Source organism: Geotrypetes seraphini, chromosome 2, assembly GCF_902459505.1.
Source record: "Geotrypetes seraphini chromosome 2, aGeoSer1.1, whole genome shotgun sequence".
Classification (NCBI taxonomy): Eukaryota; Metazoa; Chordata; class Amphibia; order Gymnophiona; family Dermophiidae; genus Geotrypetes; species Geotrypetes seraphini.
The window spans coordinates 388,063,470-388,085,731 of record NC_047085.1 but is presented as its reverse complement, the minus strand read 5'-3'; the positions used below and the strand labels follow the sequence as shown (position 1 = coordinate 388,085,731).

The 22,262-nt window shown below is 41.4% G+C and overlaps 1 protein-coding gene across 4 annotated transcripts in view; it reads left to right on the top strand.

Annotated features, from left to right (window-relative positions):
* Nucleotides 1–22,262, top strand: part of CREB5 (cAMP responsive element binding protein 5) — a 786,358-nt gene that overhangs the window by 194,090 nt on the left and 570,006 nt on the right. For all 4 annotated transcript variants that reach the window (XM_033930760.1, XM_033930759.1, XM_033930762.1 and 1 more), the window contains exon 5: nucleotides 4,177–4,298. In XM_033930760.1, the coding sequence (XP_033786651.1) occupies nucleotides 4,177–4,298 (122 nt within the window). The remainder of the gene's footprint in view (nucleotides 1–4,176; nucleotides 4,299–22,262) is intronic.

Sequence of the window (22,262 nt, the reverse complement as noted above, 5' to 3'; positions counted from 1 at the left end):
TTGTTGTCTGGTAATTTTATTCTTCAAATCACATTGGTCTTAGGCTTTGGTTTTGGGTTCCCTCTGTCTTCATCGTGGCATGGCTGGCTCCTAAAAGTAAAATAGGCCCAAGAGTTGCTGGGGAGGAGATGCCGAGTCTGACACTGGCACAATTTTTTTACCACAGGAGCAAGACTTTTCACCGCTTCCATGGGGCAGTGAAAGGTCTTGTCCCCATTCCCGTGGGGTGGTGAAAGGTCTTGACCCCATTCCTGCGGTAAACCAGTTACAAATGTCCTCATTACTGCGGATTTACTGCTGTGACCACGGTTTGCCACGGTAAACAGTCCCCGTGTCATTCTCTACTTCAGAGTTAGAGATTCAGGGCTCCTTTTACGAAGGCACGTTAGGGTCTTAACGCACGGAATAGCGCACGCTAAATTGCTACACGCGCTAGCCGCTACTGCCTCCTTTTGAGCAGGCAGTAGATTTTCACCTATAGCACGCGCTAATCCAATGCGTGTGCTAAAATGCATAGCGCACCTTCGTAAAAGGACCCCTCAGTTTTTTGTCATAAGCAACAACCCTCACGTTTTATATACGGTGCCTAAGTTTGAGCGTGATCCCAAGATGCATGAGCAGATTTGCTAATGAGCAATAATTGGCCAATAACAGCCGTAATTATTGATGCATGCATCTGACTGTGTTATTCTATAACACTTGGTGCCCAAATGCCATAGTGCACAACTCAAAAAGGTGGCAGGGGCATGAGCATTTCAAAAAAGTTGCAAGCGTTGTTGCAAAATATGGGTCGGCACACGTCCAAATTGGACACCAGCATTTACGTACATCCAGTTTCAGCAGGTGTAAGTCTGGCGCTCAAAGTTAGGATGTAGGAATCGATGCTAAACACAGTTCTATAAATGGCATGGGCCCTTTGTGAATCATGCTTAGTGCTGATTTTTCCCTTTTTGTGCGCTGTCTGTAGAATCGGGTTCTGAATGCTTTCAGTCATAAGCAGTGGAATTGGGTTGGTTGTTGTTCTACACAGCATCAGCATTTAAGTTGATGGGGGTGGGACAGAGCTTGGCTGGTTTGGCCATTCCAAGACGTTTCGCTGGTCTCCTGTTTTCAGTGGACAGCACAGCGCCATGTCTTATATTTAAGAACCCACCCTGGAAATGCTTTATTTTAGAGGAGACAAATCAAACCGCTTTTCTTTCCTCTCTGTTAGGCCCTGGTAAAACTGTGGTTGGAGCCCTGGCTCTGTCATTCTGCCTTCGGTGTAGCTGCAAGTGTGTGAAACGTTCCATGAAGTCCCAGCCAAGCTTGTGCTATTAAAATGCACAGCAGACTAAATATTTCTTTTCTTAGATGAGGTATCAAATTTCAGCCTTTGGGTTTCCGTTCACCCTGCATGTAGTTTCTGATTAATAACATTTGCTATGGTTTTGTGGTCTGGATTGAGCCAAGCCATATGTTTAAAAAGCATGAATTAACTCCCCCCCTCTCCCCCACCCACCCCAGTTCCCACCTCCAAAAAAGTTTTGTTTCGTGTTTAGTAGCGTATGCTGGGGCTGTTCTACCACCAACTGTGTGATGTAAGATTTCCACATACACTCAGCAGTATGAATCAGAGGAATAAAATGCTATTATTGCCTGACCAATAAACCGGTGGGTATGAGAATATGCTTTCTGTTGAAGGCAGCCTAGAGCTGCATTCTCCAGGCATTGCGTCTTTCTGGGCTCTTAGAGTACATTCATTGAGCCAGCTACATCCTCATGGCCTCATCTGTTTTCCAGGGAACTACTCCACGTGCTGGTTCAGATGTTCTTTCCATATAAACCTAATTGATGAGACAAGATAAAACTTTTTTTTTTGTGCTGTCTATATCCTTTATAGTTCAATCTTTTTACATTGCAAGAAGAAAACAGTTATTGCAGAACGTACCATATGCATATTGCCGCTGAAGTGAATTGCTGAAAGCAAATGTCCAAAATGCATCACTTCCTTCCTAAGTCAAGTGAAACATGAAAGGAATGATTCTCAATCAATGTACCTACCCTGTTTCCCTGAAAATAAGACCTATCCCGAAAATAAGCCCTAGCATGATTTTTTAAAGATGCTCCTAATATAAACCCTACCCCCAAAATAAGCCCTAGTTAAGATCGAAGCCCCCCTCCCCCCGAATGTCCCCGACGCTCCCTGACTCCAACCCTGCCCAATTTGCTAAAAAAAAATCGGACTTGTCGATTCAGCAACCTCCACCCCGATGAGACCTGACATACTTCCACTTCGAGGTCTCTTAAAGCAGCAGCAATGTGGCAGAGGGAAGGCCCCGGCAGGGAAGGCTATGAAGCAGCCCGTTCAGAGCGCTGTCGCTGCTGTTTTTGGAGACCTCGGAGACATGGTATATCAGTCTCACGGTGGGAAGATCGGTGGGGTTCTGCTGCATAGGGGGATGGGAAGGAGGGATAGAAAGATGCTGCACAAGGGGATAGGTGAGAGGGAAGGCAAGATACTGCACATGGGGGGGAGAAAGAAAGAGGACAAAATGGGGTGGAGGAGAGGAAGGGAGAGATGATTGTTGTACATGAAAAGAAATTAAGACATCCCCTGAAAATAAGCCCTAATGCGTTTTTTGGACCCAAAACTAATATAAGACGCTGTCTTATTTTCAGGGAAACACAGTAGTTCTAAATAGAACTCAATCCGTAGACCAATTAGCTATTCATTTAAAAGAAACTGTTTGGAACCCTCCCAGCAAGAGGATAGTAGATGGAATAGCAAAATAGTAGGGATGCTATACAGAGGACCTGAGTAAAACAAAACAAAATTAGAAAAAGCACAGAGAAGAGCAACAAACAGTGGTGTAATAAGGGGGAGGGGGGATCTGCCCTGGGGGTTCATAGTTGAAAACGCGCAGGGCAATCGAGTGCCGACAATAGTGAGCAGACAATCGCGCGCAGGACATCAGCGCGCTGGACTTAAACTTAATTTTAAAGTGCTTTGGGGGGGTTGGGGAAGGAACCCCCGCAGTTAAGTTAGTACTGTTTGCGCTGCCGTTGGGTGGGGGTGCTTCCAAGTTTCTTTATTCTTTGATATGCCGTTTATCAAACTGGTGCCTAAACAGTTTACAGTGGATTCAATATATTTAAAAAAAAGTAAAAAATTTAAGAAAGCGTAAAATTAAAATAAAAGTAATGGCACTTCCCACTCTTCCCCCTGCCACGTGCACGCCCCTTCCCCTTACCTTTCACTGCACCTCTAGTTGTTCACCGCCATGAACAACAACTTCAACATGCTTCTCACGACCGCATCGACTCCCACTGACATCACTTCCGGATGCTGCACATAGGAAGTGATGTCAGAGGGAGAGCCGACGCGGTCGCGAAGAGCATGTTGAAGTTGTTGCTTGTGCAGTGAATAACTAGAGGTACAGGGGAAGGGAAGGGGGCCCGCGTGTGGCAGGGGGGTCAGGGAAGGAGCAGGGGAGGATGGAGATGAGGGCGAGGGAGGGGCACCACCGCCCAGGGCGCCTCTCACCCTCGCTATGCCACTGGCAATAAAAATGATAAAGGGGATGGGGGCGACTTCCCGAATGAGGAAAAACTAAAATAGGTAGGATTTTTCAGCTTGGAGAAGAGATGGCTCATGGGAGATAGGATAGACGTCTATAAAATGCTGAATGGAGTGGAATGGGTAGCTATAAATCACTTGTTTACTCTTTCAAAATACTAGGACTAAGGGCCTTACATTGAAGCAACTGAGTAGTATATTTAAAACAAACCAGAGAAAATATTTTTCACTCAATATGTAATTAAACTCACATTTGTTGCCAGAGAATATGGTGCAAGCAGTTAGGTTAGCAGGTTTTAAAAAAAAGGTTTGGATAATTTCCCAAAAGAAAAATCCATAAGCCATTATTATGAGGTACTTGGAAAAATCCAGTGCTTATTTCTAGGATAAGCAGTATAAATTTACCCTTTTGGGATCTTGCCAGATACTTGTAGCCTGGATTGGCCACTGTTTGAAACAAGATACTGGGCTTGATAGACTCTAGGTCTATCCCAGTATGTCAACTCTTATCTTATATTCATTTGAAACAAAATAAAGCATAGTTATTTGGCCTGCACACCCATGCTTTATATTTTTAGTTATGTGGATGATTCATCATGGCTTATATTTGTTCTCAGACCAGACACCGACACCAACTCGGTTCCTGAAAAACTGTGATGAAGTAGGCCTCTTCAATGATATCGACTGTTCCTTGGAGCACGAGTTCAGGAAGGCACAAGAGGAAGAGAACAATAAACGGGTATGTTGGTGTGGCACACTAAATGCCTTTACCTTTTTTTTTTTCTTTGCATCTTTGCAAAGAAAATTTTAGCTTGGCCTCCCCTAAAGGTAAAACTCTCTCTGCAGTACAGAGTAGGTTTACCAGATGTCTGGGTTTCCTTGGACATGTCCTCTTTTTGAGGAATGCAGGTGGCTTTTTAATTTTATAACTTTTGTCCAGGGAAGCCAGACATCTAGTACCCCCTAAGCAGCTCAAGCACCTATCCAGAGTCCACCTTACACCCCCCAGCATCTATTTGGAGTCCTCCCTTCTCCCCCCTTACAGGGTCCGGTGCTTTCTCACCCGGCACTGCTGTAACTCTTTGGGCTGTCGGCAGCATGACTGAAGTAAACCCACTGCCTTTTGCGACCCGGAAGCTCCTCTGCTACTGCATTATATCCCCGCATAGGCGGAAATCAGTACCAGAAAGAAAGCTTCCGGATTGCCAAAGGCAGCATGTTTACTTCAGTCACGCTGCTAACAGCCCGAAGACTTATAGCAATGCCAGGTGAGCAAGTACTGGAGCCTGTGGGAGGTGGTGTAGGGAATAACATGGGGAGGTAAGAGAGATGCTGGTTCATGGGGGTGGGTAGAAAAGTGAAGAACAGATGCCAGACCTCCAGGGAAGGGAATGGAATGGGCAGATAAAGATGCCAGACCATGGGGGAAAGGGAAGGAGAGAGATGTTAGACCACTGGATGGGGAGGGGGGGAGGAGAAGAGAGAGATGCAAGACCCATGGGAAGGAAGGAGGAGGGTGTGATTCCAGACTAAGGCAGGGGGAGGGGAAGGGAAAGACAGAGAGATGGCAGACCACAAAGCGGGATAAAGGGAAAGGAAAGAGGGGAGTGAGATGGCAGATTGCGGAAAGGAGAGGCTAAAGATCCCAGACCATAGGAGGCAGAAAGGGGGAAGACAGATATCAGACCATAAGAGAGGGAAAGAGGGAGGAGATGGTACACAGGGTTATACGGGAAGGGGAGAGAGAGGGAGGACATGGTGCACAGGGATAGGAAGGATGGGGAAGGGAAGAGAGATGGAAGAAATGCTATTTATGGATAGATGGGCATAGGGAAGAAGAAAAAGAATTTAAAGGTGCTGGGGGCATGTAAAAATGATGATTGGTGGAGGGGGGGATGCTGGGACGGAATTTAAAGGTGCTGGAGGGCTGGGATGGAATTTAAAGGTGCTGGGGGTATGTAAAAGTAATGACTGATTGATTGGGAGGGGCTGGGACGGAATTTAAAGGTGTTGGGGACTGGGATGGAATTTAAAGGTGCTGGGAGTATATAAAAGTGATGTTTGATTGATTGGGGGGGGGGGGAGCTGGGATGGAATGAAAAGGTGCCAGGGGGGCTGGGACGGAATTTAAAGGTGTCAGATATATATTAGTATACAAATTGGCTCAGAATGGCTTTTTTTCTTGTTTTCCTTCGCTAAATCTGGGGTGTATCTTATGGTGAGATGCGTCTTATGGAGCGAAAAATATGGTATTTCTGTTTCTATGGTATTTCATAGAAACAGAAATACCATATTTTTCGCTCCATAAGACGCATCTCACCATAAGATACACCCCAGATTTAGCGAAGGAAAACAAGAAAAAAAGCCATTCTGAGCCAATTTGTATACTAATATATACCTGACACCTTTAAATTCCGTCCCAGCCCCCCCCCAATCAATCAAACATCACTTTTATATACTCCCAGCACCTTTAAATTCCATCCCAGTCCCCAACACCTTTAAATTCCGTCCCAGCCCCTCCCAATCAATCAGTCATTACTTTTACATACCCCCCAGCACCTTTAAATTCCATCCCAGCCCCCCAGCACCTTTAAATTCCGTCCCAGCATCCCCCCCTCCACCAATCATCATTTTTACATGCCCCCAGCACCTTTAAATTCTTTTTCTTCTTCCCTATGCACAGTCTGGCATTTTAGGGTTTCATTTGTGGATATTAGGACTTTTAGTTTGTGGTCCTGTATTTGCATAGGGTTTATCTGTGTTCTGCATGTGTGACTACTGGTAGGAATGAATGTCATGAAGCATTATTGGTGTTATGACCCCAAGTAGGAAGATATTTGTTGGCAGTTTGTCTGGGTTTTGGAAGGCCCGAGCTCAGGGCTACAAATGGAAGACCTCTGTGCATGTGCGGATGTTGACGTGATGACATCACACACATGTGCAGAGGCTCCTTCGATGTGGGCTGGAGCTCAGGGGAAGGAGACACGAAGTTCATGTGGGGGCAGGACTGGGAATAGAATGGGGTGGGGCCAGGGCAGAACGGGGCAGGGCCGGGGGCAGGATGGGGATGTGGCCAGGGGTCCTCTTTTTTTTTTTTTTTTAAAGAGGAAATCTGGTAACCCTAGTACAGAGCATCCTAGAAATGTTTTCCAACAGCCTGTTCCCCCTCCCCTGACAAGAAAAGGGTAGCACTGATTTTGGCACAGGCTGTTTAATAACCATTAAATAGTTTACATGAGGGCTGAAAATATGCTGCCTGTTCCACTGCTGATTGTCCTTGGCAAAAATAGTTTATTCATCATCCAAGTTTGGCCAGTAATTGGGATTGCATAAACGTAAGAGCTTTCTTCCTGACTCTGGAGTCTTGCATACAACCTAGTTTCATTAGAGAAATATAGGAGCCTACCCTACATGTGCAAAAGAAGCGTTCCTCAAATGCATGTCCTCCAACAGGATGGTTATTATTTACTGAATGGAGTATGTAGCTTGGACGATTCAAGGTTTAGTCCATACAAATGTCAGTTGTGGATTTCTATACAGAAGCGCATAATTTGGAAAAAAAAAAAAAAGGGGTGTGTGTGAAATTTGATATACTGCCTTTCTGTGGTTTGCATATCATATACATATATTTTGTACCTGGGACAATAGAGGACAATGGAAGCAAGTTTAGATAAATTTAAAGGAGCACAAAACAGTTTTTTATATAGGGATGCATTTGAGTCAATGATCTAAGAGGCAAATTCTATAAGAAGTGCCCAAAAGGTAGGCGCTGATATAGGCCCCATTCAACATGATTCAAGTGTTTAGTGAATCGCGCTGAGCGACACCTATTTTGGGGGCGCTCAACAAATAGGCCAGCTCTAGACACAACTAAAAATTAGTTATGAGCAGCGATTCTGTAACAATTCGCCTAACATGCATAGCGCCTATTTTTTTGAAGGCCGCCTAAATTTTCAGAGGCGCCTTGTTACAGAATCACTCTTTCTTGATAGGGCCTAAGTTTCAATTAGTGCTGATTAAAAGCTTAATTGGGCTTGTTGTTCAATTTAGATAGGCACCTATCTAGTTGGGCGCCTCCAAAATAAGTGCCTAACATTAGGCGCTGGCTACAGATTTGGGCCTAAGTGCCTTCCTTCTCATATTCTCCTTTCTAAATTGATAATGGCAGCCTGAAAGAAACTCTTCCACTCCTACTGTTTTATCCTTTTTGTTTTTTTCTTCTTTACTATACTTTATTGTAGTTCACCCCTAGTCCTTCTGTGCCACGTTAGTCCTTTTTGTCTTTGTCGTCATGTAATTTTTGACGTGTATTCCCTGATTTTACATATTTTGTATAATCGCTTAGAATTACGATAGGACCGATATAAATGCCGTCTTTTCCTAATTATGACCGGGATAGCCATGCAGATGATAACCCGTAATTGAAAAAATTACGATCACCTGAATTTTCCTTATTGGTGGGCGAACCTATGCTCGAGTTATAGGTATGAAAAAATGAATGCTGAAATGCTGGGGCATAGTAACGTATTTAAACTGGTTTGTGGCCCGTTGACATCTTATATTACTTCTCTGTAGTTGTTTTTTTCTCTTTAATTCTGTGCCATCTCCTTGCACATCCAGGGTGGGAAGGAGGGAGGGGGATGGGAATGTGTTATTGTATTATTTTAAATAAGTGTAGATTATGGAAAGAGTATATACGTAGTGTTTAATCAATGGATGGGTGGGATAAAATGATTGATTTTGAATATCTGTAAGTTGACTGTGCTTTTCTTGACTTGTTATATGTTCTTATACCTGTGTATTGCACTGTTAATATTAAAAAATTAATAAAGATTTATAAAAGAGAAAAAAACAATAGGCGATATATCAAATTACCATTAAACTTGAAACTTGACCTGCCCAGAGTCACAAGGAGCAGCAGTGGGGATTGAACCCAGTTGCCCAGGTTCTCAGGCTACTGCTTTAACCTTTAGCCAACTCTTCTACTCAAATAGCCACGTGTTTTCAGTTTGACGAAGGTCAATATTTTGTGATTCCCAATATGCACTGGATTATCAAAGTTGTGGCCCGTGCAGGTTCTGAATCACTAAAGAGAGTTTTTCTCTGCAATTTATAGAGAGTCATTTTATAAGGGACTTCAATGTATAGGACAATGTGTTACTTGCTGAAATAGGCTGTTATAAAATTTTCCAAAAGAGTATGTGCATAAAACACAGCACCTACTGACATGATATGAGTAAGCAGTGAAGCTGGAGTAAGATGTGGAGCCGGAGAAAGGGTGCAGTGGGGTGGGGATGGCATTTATGTGCATAATGTACAACATTAGCTTAAATAATAGCTATCTCCCACTTGCTAAATGTTCCACTTTCAACCTTCCATCTTTAGCGGACATTGAATGCCTTTTTCAGAGTCAACTTAAAAGGCTCCCGTTTAGAGATTATTCCCCCAATAATCCTAAAGAAATTCTTCTCTTGTTTTGGCCCATTCATACGTTCCCTTATATTAAAAAGCCTCAGCACAGGCTTTGTGCCATTATTTTGGAAATCTGCAGCAATCTTTCCTATCATAAAAGATCGTAAGACTAGTCCAGAGGAAGCCTCAAATTATCGCCCTATCACAAATATCCCTTTCTTGGCGAAATTAACGGAAAGAGTAGTATTCGACCAACTGTCTGACCTTGTTGAATCAACCAATGTGTTACATCCTAACCAGACAGGGTTTCGAAGGAATCATAATACAGAATACTCATTGATTGGGCTAACTACAAACATAATTTATCATTTAGACCATCACAATTCCGTTACTTTTTTCTTTGGATTTATCGGCAGTATTTGACACTATTGATCACACTCTACTCCTAGATAGGTTAAAATCTACTGGTGTCTGCGACCAAATTTTACAGTGGTTTACCTCCTTCTTATCTGATAGACAATACACAGTACACTTCAATAACACAATTTCAAAATTTTTTTCTATTAATTACGGTATTCCACAAGGTTCTATACTCTCTCCATTACTGTTCAACATTTTTCTTTCACCCTTACTAAGTCTATGCCAATCTATAGGCTTTACTACTTATACTTACGCAGATGATATTCAACTGTCTCATCCTTTAAATCCAGAAAATTCAGAAGAGATATATCAAATTAACAAAAAACTAGAGATAATCAAAAATTGGCTTAACTCTAACAGATTATCACTAAATATTCAAAAAACAAGGGCTCTACTCTTCCCTTGGAAACAAGGGATAAAGCTGAGCACTCCATTCACCATTAACAATATTCATATCGTCTTAGTCTCATCATTAAAAATACTTGGGGTTATTATTGATGATAATTTCTCTTATCATGAGTACATAAGTAATACTATTAAATTTTGTTTTTATCGACTATGCATGATTCATTCTATTTCCAAGTTTCTGGAACCAAAATCCCTGAATATTCTTATATACTCACTTGTCATTGCCAAGCTTGACTATTGTAATTCGTTACTATTAAACATTACTCAAAAAGAAAAGAAACGTCTACAGATAATTCAAAATACTGCCGTCAAACTTATTCACAACGGTAAAAAAATATGATCATATAACACCTTTCTTGGTCGATTCACATTGGCTGCCCATTAACCACTGCATTACCTTTAAAATCTTGCTTTTAGTATTTAAAACCCTATCCTCTAGCGAACCGCAATTTATAAATAGGATGCTTATTCCATATAACACATCCCGCTCTCTTCGCTCTACGGCCCAAGGACTACTGGCAGTCCCTTCCTTAAAAGTTATCGGCACTAGACGTCATGATATGTTTTCAATAGTGGCCCCCCAAGTCTGGAACTCCCTACCCCAATATATAAGAAATGAAAAAGACATTAGCCATGTCATGATATGTTTTCAATAGTGGCCCCCCAAGTCTGGAACTCCCTACCCCAATATATAAGAAATGAAAAAGACATTAGCCATTTTAAAAATAACTTAAAAACCTTTCTGTTCAAAGATGCTTTTAACCTCTAAATGGAATATATACAGTGCAGTAGACTCCCTACTAAAAAATTAAAAAAACAAAAGAAAGAAAAATGGATACCCCTCCTTATGTTTTTTTCCCTCTATAGCTCTTTTCGTTCTTCAAAATTATTAATTTTTGTAACTTTACCCCCTTACTCCCTTCGTATTCAGTTTTGCCGGTATGTCTGTTCGTCCAACCCTTTTTTTTTAACTAAATTTTTAAATTGCATGTTGTATGTTTACTTTGGATTTTATTGTAATTCGCTTAGTAAATTATGAATAAGCGATTTTTCAAATTTCTAATAAAACTTGAAACTTGAAACATTTTTCCAGAATAATTTGTATATATACTTCTCCCTCCGTATTCGCAGTGGATGCGTTCTGGCAATAGGTGCGAATATGAAAAAAACACAAATAACTTTTTTTATATGTTATTCGTGGTTTTTGGAAAGTGACATCGTTTTTACTAATGAAACCACAAAGACCTAATCTGATCTGTTCCTGAAGGAGAGGCAAGCAGCGCTTTTCTCAGTGCATATTGGGAAACATGGAAGCAGCAAATTTGTGTGAGAAAGGATGGCAGCAGCGATTTTCAAAGTTACAGTACAGTAATGGTAAGTGATAAACTTTTATCGGTACTGTCCAGAAAAGTAAAAAGAAAAAACTTTAGTGATGATGTTTTTTTGGGGGGTGGAGTCAGCAGCCGAAAAATCGCGAATAAGCAAAACCGCAGGTACGGAAACTGCGAATACGGAGGGAGAAGTGTAGTATTTGATTCTCACACGGTGGAGCTGAAACAAGTAGTATGTCAGCCACTAACCACATTCTTCTTTAGTCCATAATTGGTTTTTTTCTTTGGATTTTTTTTTTTTTTTTTTTCATATTCTGGTCCTAGTTACTCTTCAAAAATAATTAATTACAGTTACTAGTTACTTCTCAGTTTAAAGTAATTAGTTGCAGTGATTAGATTATGTGGGGAAAGTAATTGATTACTGATTGCAGTTACTTGCTTAGAGTAATTAATTGTTTTTACTTTATCGATACCACATCCAAGAACAGGTATGCTAAAAGCCGTATGGTACATGAAGAGGTAAAATATTCATCTTATATGCAACCCCAGTGTGAATATTACATAACTTCATCTCTTGATGCTTATTTGAAGAAGGCTTAACCAACTTTTGCCAACCACATTCTCTGTCATGTCATGTTGTCATTTATTTATTTTAAAACGTATACCCCGCTTAAACCTAAGCGGTTCACAAAATACATACACAGTCATAAATAACAATACAACATAGGATGATTGACATATATCAAAAGTTATTCAGAATTACTTTCATGAAATAAAATTCAAGAAAAAGCCTCCATAAATAAAGTTGTTTTCAAGACCTTTTTAAATTTCCGAATGTCTAATTGCAGCCTAAGTGGTCCAGTCAAATTCTGTAAGAACACCCCTGCTAAGAGATTATTGAAGCTCTCATTATCTCATAGTGTACACTTATGAGTCCTTCACTAGACAACTTTAACATCCCCTCTGACCTCAAGGGTCTTCATGGTTAGGACACGTTCAACACCTGTGTCAGATACCAAGAAATCCCATTGATTATCTTCCTTCCACCAGGTCTAAGAGATGCTTATTATAGCTATCTTTTCATTTAGTGCAATATATCCTAACTCTCCCATCATGTTTCTTAGTCTTCTGGCATTTGCATGCAGACATTTCAAACAATGTTTATCATATCTATTTACAATTTGCTCAGCAGTTGACATGAATAATTTGTAATCTTTTAAAATCAGATTGCTCTGTATTTAAGGAAACCTGGTCTACCATAGCCTGTATTGCAATCTCACTACCGGGCTATTCTGCACAATTAGCATACATATGATTTGCATGCTATTGTGCTCAGCATAGCCCAGCAAAAGAAAAATAGTCCCAACCTGGCTTTTGTTGCTGGGTTGCCCGGAGCTTTGTGCATCTTCCCCTATGTTCTTAGTCTGACAAAGGGAAGAGAAAAAGTAGATTCCCTTGGACAAGCTCAAATGCTGTCCCTGATCCTCAAGAGTAGATTAATATGAATTAGCCTGAAGGAATTACTTTGTCCATTCCAAAATGTGTATTGGGGGCAGGTCGGTCAGAGGTTCACCTCATGTTCATAGTCAAGTTTCAAGTTTATTTTGGACTTGATATACCACCCGAGAGAAAAACTATCAGAGCAGTTTACATAAAGTTGCCAAAAATAGTATAAAGTAAGAGAAAAGAAGAAAAGGAACTACAATATGTGATAGGAAAGCAAACTGGAAAAGAGAAAGGGGGGGGGGGGGGTGAAGAACAAGGAATGGCCAAAGTGTTGCTTCCTGCATTAAGACTATAAGCTAGGGTGCAGTGTAGCCAAACATCTGTAGCCAACAGCATTTTGGAACAATTTTTTTTTTCAGAACATACTTTTGCTTGATAAATGATTGTTTTAATCAGAGGGAAGACTGAAGAGCATTTCATCAAGTTGGCGCTGCAACACTGAAAATCCTGTTCCATGTGGTGGTAAAACAAATATGATGAAACGAGAGGACAACCGCAAAGTCCTTTTGAGAGGAGTGTAGTGATCTGAAAGGGTGGTAGAGTATCACAATGAGAGAGGAAGTGATAGATTGATGCACTTTAAAAGTTAGTAAGAGGATCTTAGAAGAGATTCTGTGGGTTAAGGGAGACAGTGTTTTTCTCTGAGAAGGGGGGTAATATGATTATACTTGTGTGAGCCTGTAGTAAGCTGATCAGCAGCATTTTGGACTATTTGTAGACAATGTACATTGTTGGTTCTGATGCCATGGAGGGCATTACAATAATCCAGTTCTGAAATTACAAGACACGACACAAAGGGCGGCTTTGGAGAGAAAGTGGCATATAGAGCATATTGGTTCTCAGAGAGGGAAGTGGAGGGATTCCCCTGACTGTGTATGTACTGCCAGGGAATGGGATAAGGGAAATGCCTCTCGGAATCAAAAGGGTTTGAAAATGTGCAAGTTGCCATCATAGGAGGTGATTTTTTTAAAAAAAAATTATTTTATAAACCTTTATATGTTTATTTCACAGAAAAAACTTGGCTACAATTCTTGTGTCCCAGTCTTCACTTTTTTTTATAGTTCTCTACTGTATATCAGCCCAGAAATATCTAAGAAAAAGGACAATTTAAATTAAATAATGAATTTATAAAGACTATAGAGTTGGGCAGAATGGATGGACCATTTGGGTCTTTTTTTAAAATCTTTATTCATTTTAATAACTAACATCAAGTGCAACAGTTTATCAAACAGTTTACAAAATAAACAGCACCTAATTCCATCAATTAATATAATAAGTATATATCCTTCCCCCCATTCATACAGTATAAAAACATTTTATGATTTTGCTTTCCATGAGGAAATCCTGTTTTACCTACAGAAAAGGTCTTTTGTTGCAGCTTTTGTGAGATTGTTTCGAAGCTGCGTTTAAGTCTTAACCCTACCAATTTGTAAAGCACCACATCCGTGCGTCATTCTCTCTGTAGCCCCCTATCCTTTCTATCTCTTCTCCCTTTGTATTTCCCTACATGAACAGCATATATTGATTCACCATTTTTGTCCAGTGTGTCCTTCATAATTAGATTGTAAGTTCTTTCGACCAGAGACTGTCTCTTGTGCGTTTAATGTCCAGCGCTGCATATGGCTGGTAGCGCTATAGAAATAATAAATAGTAGTAGTAGCAGCAGTGACATAGTAAGGGGGGGGCGGTCCGCCCCGGGCGCCATGTTGGTGGTGGCGTCGACACCCCTCCTCCTCTCCACCCCCCACCTCTTCTCATTCCCCTCCTCCCGCACCCCCCCTTTCCCTCCCCCGTACCTCCAGTTGAAGTTGTTGTTCGCAGCGATCAACAAAGCATTCTTCGTGACTCCGTTGGCTCTCCTGCTGACGCCACTTCTGGGTGCTGCGTATAGGAAGTGACATCAGAGGGAGACCCGATGGGGTCACGAGGAGCACGTTGTTGACCGCTGTGAGCAACAAATTTAACTAGAGGTACGGTGGGGGGAGGGGGGTGCGCGCGGCAGGCGGGATCAGGGAAGGAGCGGAGGGGCAGCGATAAGGGCAGGGGAGGGGGCGCCACTGCTTCGGGCGCCTCTCACCCCTGCTACGCCGCAGAGTAGTAGTAATTGAAAGCCACCTAGATTCCTTTGTTGTTCTTATAAATAGCTCTCAAATAGGCACCTAATTTGTCAGACTAAGGCCTTCTTTTACTAAGGTGCGCTAAACGATTAGCGCACGCTAAACGCTAGCGCGTGCATGTTAGTCTATGGACGCGTTAGCGTTTAGTGCACGCTAATCGGTTAGCGTACCTTAGTAAAAGAGGGGGAAAGTTGGCAACTTGTTATAAAATTGTATGAATGTGCAGACTGGATAAGCCATATGGTCTTTATCTGTCTTCAATTTTCTCTGTTTCAGTGATTTTTTTTTTTTCTTTTTTGTTGGGGTGGGGGCATCGCTATTCAGAAAGTGCTACAGGTGGTTTGTAGAACATTAATTCGTCTGTCTGTGGACTGCTTTTCCAGGCTGGTATGGAGAAACTGGAATACGAGGATAGACTTATAACACTAGGATTGTTCTCGCTTGAGAAAAGGAGACTGCGTGGGGATATGATCGAGACCTTCAAAATACTGAAAGGAATCGACAAAATAGAGCAGAGAAGATTATTTACATTGTCCAATTTGACACGGACTAGAGGACATGTAATGAAGCTAAGGGGGGACAGGTTCAGGACTAATGCCAGGAAGTTCTGCTTCACTCAGAGAGTGGTTGACACCTGGAATGCCCTCCCAGAGGAGATTATTGCGGAATCAACCGTCCTAGGCTTCAAGAGCAAACTAGATGCATATCTCCTTAAGAGAGGCATATAAAGATATGGTGGACTATAAATTACTGGTGAATGTACACGATAAAGGCAGTCTTTATTGTGACAAATAAATCTTTTGAATAAAAACCTTTTACCAGGTAAGGGACCCAACACGGTCCGTGTTTCGGACTAACCTTCGTCAGGGGTCCTAATAGGTACAAATACAACATTAAAAACCAACATATTTAATAAAACTACATAATTAAAAAAGTACAATATAGCAATATATTAAATACTATAGTGATCCAAATATTTTAATAAAATAGGTAATAAAAAATAATAAAATGATAAATAAAAACAAGATATGAGAAAGAGAAGAAGGAAAATAAGATATATATAAAAGAGTAACATAATGGGTAAATATTAATTAACATTCATATTTAATGTATGTGTTTAATAAAAGACTCTATTGAAACAGAGAAGTAAAATGTACATACAGAAAGGTAAGAAGAGAAAAGAGAAAGGGGAGAAATATATAAAGTAATGTAAATATATATAATACATACCACTTTTGATAAAGGGAAATTTATCAAAAGAAAAAAGAGCCTTGAACAAGTAACTATCAAGAGACATAGAAGAAAGCATATAAAGAAAAGATGAAATAATCGCCGGACTTGATGGACCGAAGGTCTGATCCGGAGATGGCAGTTCTTATGTTCTTATGTTCTGATGATTTACCCTATGAGCTAATGCAGTGGTTTTCTTAATACTGACCCTCCTGTTAGGAGCTTTGTTCATAGGGTGAATTAATTTCTTTCAGGGGAAAAAAAAAGTTTTCCCCCCCTATAGATGCATCAAGGCAGAAGGTACCTAATGCATAAGCCCTCTCCTATTTCTTCATACATTGGGTTCTGGAATTTGTCAGTGCCCTCAGATCAGGCATGCACCTCACTCCCCTCCCCCCAGTTCTTTACAGAACAAAACATGGTTACGTACTGTTTAGCCAAGATGATTAAATTAGAGAAAATGTTGATACCTATGATTCTTGATATCTATCTTTTCATTAAAGTGACCAGAGTCATCCGCAGGACAAGGTACAGAATAGTGCATCGGATAATGACTTTATACCCCGGAACGATAAGCAAACCGTTCTACTGGCTGAGGCCCAATTAACCCAAACCCAGTATGAAGTTACAGGGTCGCCTTCAGCTTAGAAAGGGCAGATGTTCACACTGATGTGTAGCATCATGTTACTTCATAGTCAAAGAGTGGCTGAAGGGTCCCTGGAGTTGCTTGCCATTCCTAGTTCCCGCTAGCAGTCATGCACTGGCCCTGAGGTCATGTCTGCAATTCGGTGATCTTTGAAAGTAAATTCAAAGGAACAGGTCAGCTAACTTGCAGCATGTGCTCCGTGTTTCTCATTCTTCCTGCTGCTCTCTTGGTTGTCACATTAGAGCACAGATGTATGAACCACAGACGCAACAAAAACATGTTGGAGATGCAGGGTATGATGGAACTTGAGAGCCCAAGGATCTTTTTTTACAGTTGAGGTCCGAAGTACAAGCGTGGGTTCCAGCAGACCTGGAAAATATCAGCAGAGCTGCACGAACTTGGAAAGAACCTCTCCTGTCAGACTGGTTCTCCAGTTAGGGAAGCTGCTTAAACCACCAGTATCAAACTGTTCAAAATCAATAACTGTACATTAGGGGTGTCAAAGTCCCTCCTCGAGGGCCGCAATCCAGTCGGGTTTTCAGGATTTCCCCAATGAATATGCATGCGATCTATTAGCATACTATGAAAGCAGTGCGTGCAAATAGATCGCATGCATAGTCATTGGGGAAATCCTGAAAACCCGACTGGATTGCATGCCGCAGGGCAGAACCGCAACAGCACACATTCGTTTCTGAATAGTAGTTCTTTTTGTACAGGATTTGTGTCAAGGTATCTGTGCTCTTTCTCTAATACACAAACACACATACACAGTCCGCTCTGGTTAAGTGCATGGCCTCGGGATCAAAGGTTAGCATGCACAAAACCAATGGCACCCTTTGATAGAATTAGTTCAGTTATCACACAGAGCTTGTGTAGCACGACTTTATTACTTTCATAGGACAGTATACAACAGTGTCTCTCAAATTGTATGCCATGAGAGATTACAGAATTTTACTATATTTTTTAAAAATTCCCTTCATAAGTATGCACTAGAATAGATGACATGTTCTTCACTTACGCAAGAGTGTGCCAATGTTATAAGCGTCTGTGTGCATAAGGATACAACCGTCTATACAAGCATCATTCTTTGATGTGATTGGTGTGTTTGCTTGTTGACTACCGAGCTGCGTTTTGAGTTAATTTTCACTCAAAAACAAGCATGAAATTCATCGCATAGATTCGCAATTCTATTCTATCTACTTTAGTTTCACCGTTGTTACAATTACTCATACTTAGCTTAAAGAACTTTAAATAAATAACTCTCAGATTTAATTTTATAATTTCAATTATAATATATTGTAAAAAAAAGCATTTGCTTTGTTTAGTGTGCCGCAAAAAACATTTGCTCCCTTTATTGTGCCGGAGCTAAAAAAGTTTGAGAGACACTGGTCTACAATTTTCTTACAATACCTAATGTAGTTATAGATGAAAGGATAAGCTAATTTCATTTAAATGTTATGAAATCTGCAGCCACTCAACCATGCCGTTTAGGTGTAGAATTGTTCAACTGACCAGCCCATCTTGAATCCTTTCACTTGTGTGTCTCTGCCACTGCAGTTGCTTAATCTCTCTGGAATACAAAGATAGAGTGGGGCACGGGCACTCTTCCTCGTTGGCTCTCAACTTTGTGATGTACAACTGCTGCGCAGTGACATAGTAAGGGGAGGCAGGGGAGTGGAGCACCCTGGGCGCCATCTTTGCAGGGGGGTGGGGGGTGCTTGCGCCTCTCCGCTCCCACATTCCTCAGCTCGAGCAGCATCTTCTACCTGCTGCTAACATCAGCATCGGCTCCCTTCTGACGTCACTTCCTGGTTATGGCACCAGGGTGTGATGTCAGAAGGGAGCTAACGCTAGCACAAGCAGAAAATGGAAAATGCTGCTTGTGCAGGCAATCATTCCAAGAGGTACATGGGGTAGGGGGTACCCAAGCAGTGGGAAAGAGTTGGGGGCGTATGGTTCGGTGATACCAGGTATCACCGTCCTGGGCGCCAACCTCCCTCGCTGTGCCACTACTGCTGCTCAGTACAGGACAGTGAGAAGGGAGACAGGACTGCCTCACCCTCCCTCATTTTTATATATTTAAAATATCTTTTTAGTACATACCGTTTCAAAGAGTTGGATTCTGGTACAGTAGGTAATTTCCCTGTTCTCTGTTGGTTTATGAGGCAATGGAAGATCAATGTTATAAGGAGTGTGGGAGAAATTTGCACCCTGGATTCCCTGTTCTAAGCCTGCTGCATTAACCATTCTGCTACAATTCATTTGATAGTTAGGCCCCACCGAGTGCATCCCAGAATACACTGGGTGGGGCTGGGCAATGTGATTTTGATGACACTGCTCAGAAGGGAGGAGTGAAGGATGCCTATTCCATCCTCCCTACCAGCAAAAGTACATTGGGTGTTGCAGGGAGGAGGCCATGGCTACCCTAGGCCACTAGTCAAGACTCTGGTGGGAAGGGGGTGGTCTGGCCAGGACAGGGGTTCCACTAGATCACCAGGGCTTTGGCCAGGTTAGAGGGGGTTGGGGGTCCACTGGATCACCAGGCCCAATTGTGAGTGGGGTTGGGAGGTTTCTGTCCTGCCCTGCCTTACCTTGGAGGGTGGTCTCGGGGGTCCCAGTGGAGAGGGGGAGAAAATTTGGGCCAGGTCCAGTTGTTTGCTTCTGTCTTTCTTCTGCTGCTAGGGCATGTCAATTTTAGGGCAGATTTTTTTTTTTTTTTTCAAACATTATAAACTACTGGTAACCAAATTATGCAGTTTTACATGCTGAATCTAAAGCTATCTTCAGAAACTGCTTAAAGAGGAGGTTCAGAGACTCTGGAGCTCTAGTCAAGTAATTGGGTGAGTGTAGTTGTCTCATTGTTGATGGATGGTGTTTTCCTGCTGTCTCCAAGCTATGTCTTCTCATCTCCTTCTCCTCTGATCTTCAATATCTTCTCCACTGCATCTCTTCTCTCCTGCTCCTCTTCAGTACACAACATATCTTGCAGAACAGACTTGCTGTAACCATACAAAGCTGACCTTCTCACTGTAGGCATGACTTTCTTCCTTACCTTTTCACACTGTTCTTTCAACAGTTGCAGCTGGAAGAGGAGATGCCTGGGAACGTGAGACCAATTGCTATTTATTTTTCTATTGTAAACCCCAACACAGAGCTCTACAATTATTCTTAAGTTTTTCAAATTATGCTTGGAAATCCATATATTCATGAATCTTAGAGCTGTTGTGCGCTATCTCCTATGTGACATAGTCCTATTTCCAACAGAGCCAGATTCTTTGGCAAGGATCTGGTAGCTACAATTCTAAAGCCATGCTCTTTATCTGTGCTTAAGTCTTTGATCACTTCATCACTGAACTGAGGAAGATCAGGGCCATCCTTGGTATTCAAATCTGTCCGGAATCTATTGCCCAAGGTTCTTTCTTCTCTGCTGCAAGACTTACGTGTCTTCTCGTTCTTTGAGATCACAAGACAGAGTTTTTTTGGCTATATCCACTCTTCGTTCTGTCTCCAAAGTTGCAAAACGATCACGTATGTTCCAAGTAGTCGGATCATTACTATGGAACTCGGTTCCAGATTCTATCCGTCTTGACCTCTGATTTTTTGGCATTTTGGAGAAGTTTGAAAGCCCATTTTTTTGACTTGCCTTTTCAAATTTGGTTACTTTGTAATCTTGTAATTGCTTGGCTTTTTATTTTAAGGCACATGTGTAAGTTGTTTATTGCATGCTGTTATTGGAATAATCTGCTATGTTTTGTTTTATTATGTATATAATGTTTTGTTTTAATTATGTATATATTGTTATTTGCATAGATGGTTGATATGCGGGCTACAAGTGTTTTAAATAAATAAATAAAATCAACAGAGATCTTAGTAAAATCAGGATTTATTTCCACCTTAGTAGCATTTTTTCAAAGGGACCTGTCTATTTGTTGGTGCTTAATGTCTTTCCATTTAAAACACCGCCTGAATGGTAATTCACCTGTGTATGAGTTACAGACAATCCACACCAGCTCCCTTTGTAGCTTTCTCTCAACATAAAGCATCAGTCCAACCTACATTACAGGAATCACCTCCACTAGCTTGAAGAGTTTTGTCTGCTCCTCTTTCTTTCAAAAACTAGGCTACAAAAAGAGCCAAAATGTAAAGACCAAATAAGAATAACCAAAAAACCAATTGGCAATATCTTTTAGCTCCCGCTGAGAACAGCACCAGCATGTAGAAGTAAAGGCAAATATTTAATAATAAGACATCAGTACGGGCAAGCCATCATTATGGCTTTTTTTAAAAACTTTTTTTTAAACTTTTGCTTGATGATTTCTCAAGGTTTTTTTGCAATGTTAGTTTGGGGCGTTTAAAGTGCTCCCCTTTATCCTCCCGCTTTGAATTCTCAGCGTCTGGTTGCTTTTTCACTAGTTCTTTACATTCACATTTGAAAATACAGAAATTGTTTACGACATTCAATGATGTACAGGGCAGGGCTTCTGTAGACTTTTAGTCTGGTGCTTGTCACCTATGAGTTCCTGTCCGGGGCTAAGTTAAAACGTATGGTGGATTGCCCTTACTGATATCTTATTAAATATTTGCCTTCACTTCTCCATGCTGGTGCTGTTCTCAGCGGGAGCTAAAAGTTATTGCCAATTGGTTTTTTGGCCTCTTTCTTCAAGCAATGCAACCAAATTATCAGCAATAATTTCTGCATGAGTCTTCTCTTTTTAGTTGCTTTGGCAGGAACAAAATGCTCCAGATGCCTCCTACTTCCATACAGACTATGTGTAGTTCTTCTTTCACATACCTGGATAAATTTTGCCATTCTCTTTTTCCTTTAACATAACCCTCGTATTATCAAATTGACCATCAAATAAAATGCAACTGATGCCATTCTGCTGCAGTTCCTCCTCAAATTATGCATCCAGTTTTTCATAATTCTTGCCTGAGCCCTCTTCACCTTGTTGTGATCAATCACCAAAGTAGTGTCCAAGTGAGTGATGAGTTCTGCATAAATCCAGGCCTCAGTAGTAATCTCTGCTGTCTCTCTCAGTCTTTAAACTGGCAAGGGCTATGTTGGTTATATCCTCAGTATTATATTTTGGCCTCTTCCTGGCTTCTTCTAGAGCAACAGGAGCTTCTTCCATTGAATCTTCTGCCATGTCATCTGAATCTCCCTGTTCTACTTCAAGCACAGATCTCTCCATTAGCTCTTGCTCTTCGGCTGTTCTTTTTTCACTCTTCATTCTCCATTTCTTTATCCTCCTTCCTTTTTGCCTACTTCTCCTTCTGTAGTTCTTGTCTTCTGGGCTCAAGAAAGTTGACTGATCAAATCTGATGAGGTCCAACGTCCAGGACCAACATTCTCTTTTTTGAGTTAGCCGTTATAAAAGGTCAATCAAATGTTGCAAAGTATGGGCCTGATTCTGTATAGGATGCTAATATTGGCGACCGCCAATACCATGTTAATCACACATCGGCATCCTATTCAGAATTGTGTCTACACTCCTGGAAAGACGCCTTGCAGGCCTATATGTAAGGCATCTGTCTTGCATCTATGGAGTTGCGTACCGATGCATAAGCTTGCCCAAAGCCACTTCTGGGCGAAACCATGCCCATGTTCCACCTTGGGCATGCTTAAATGTGGG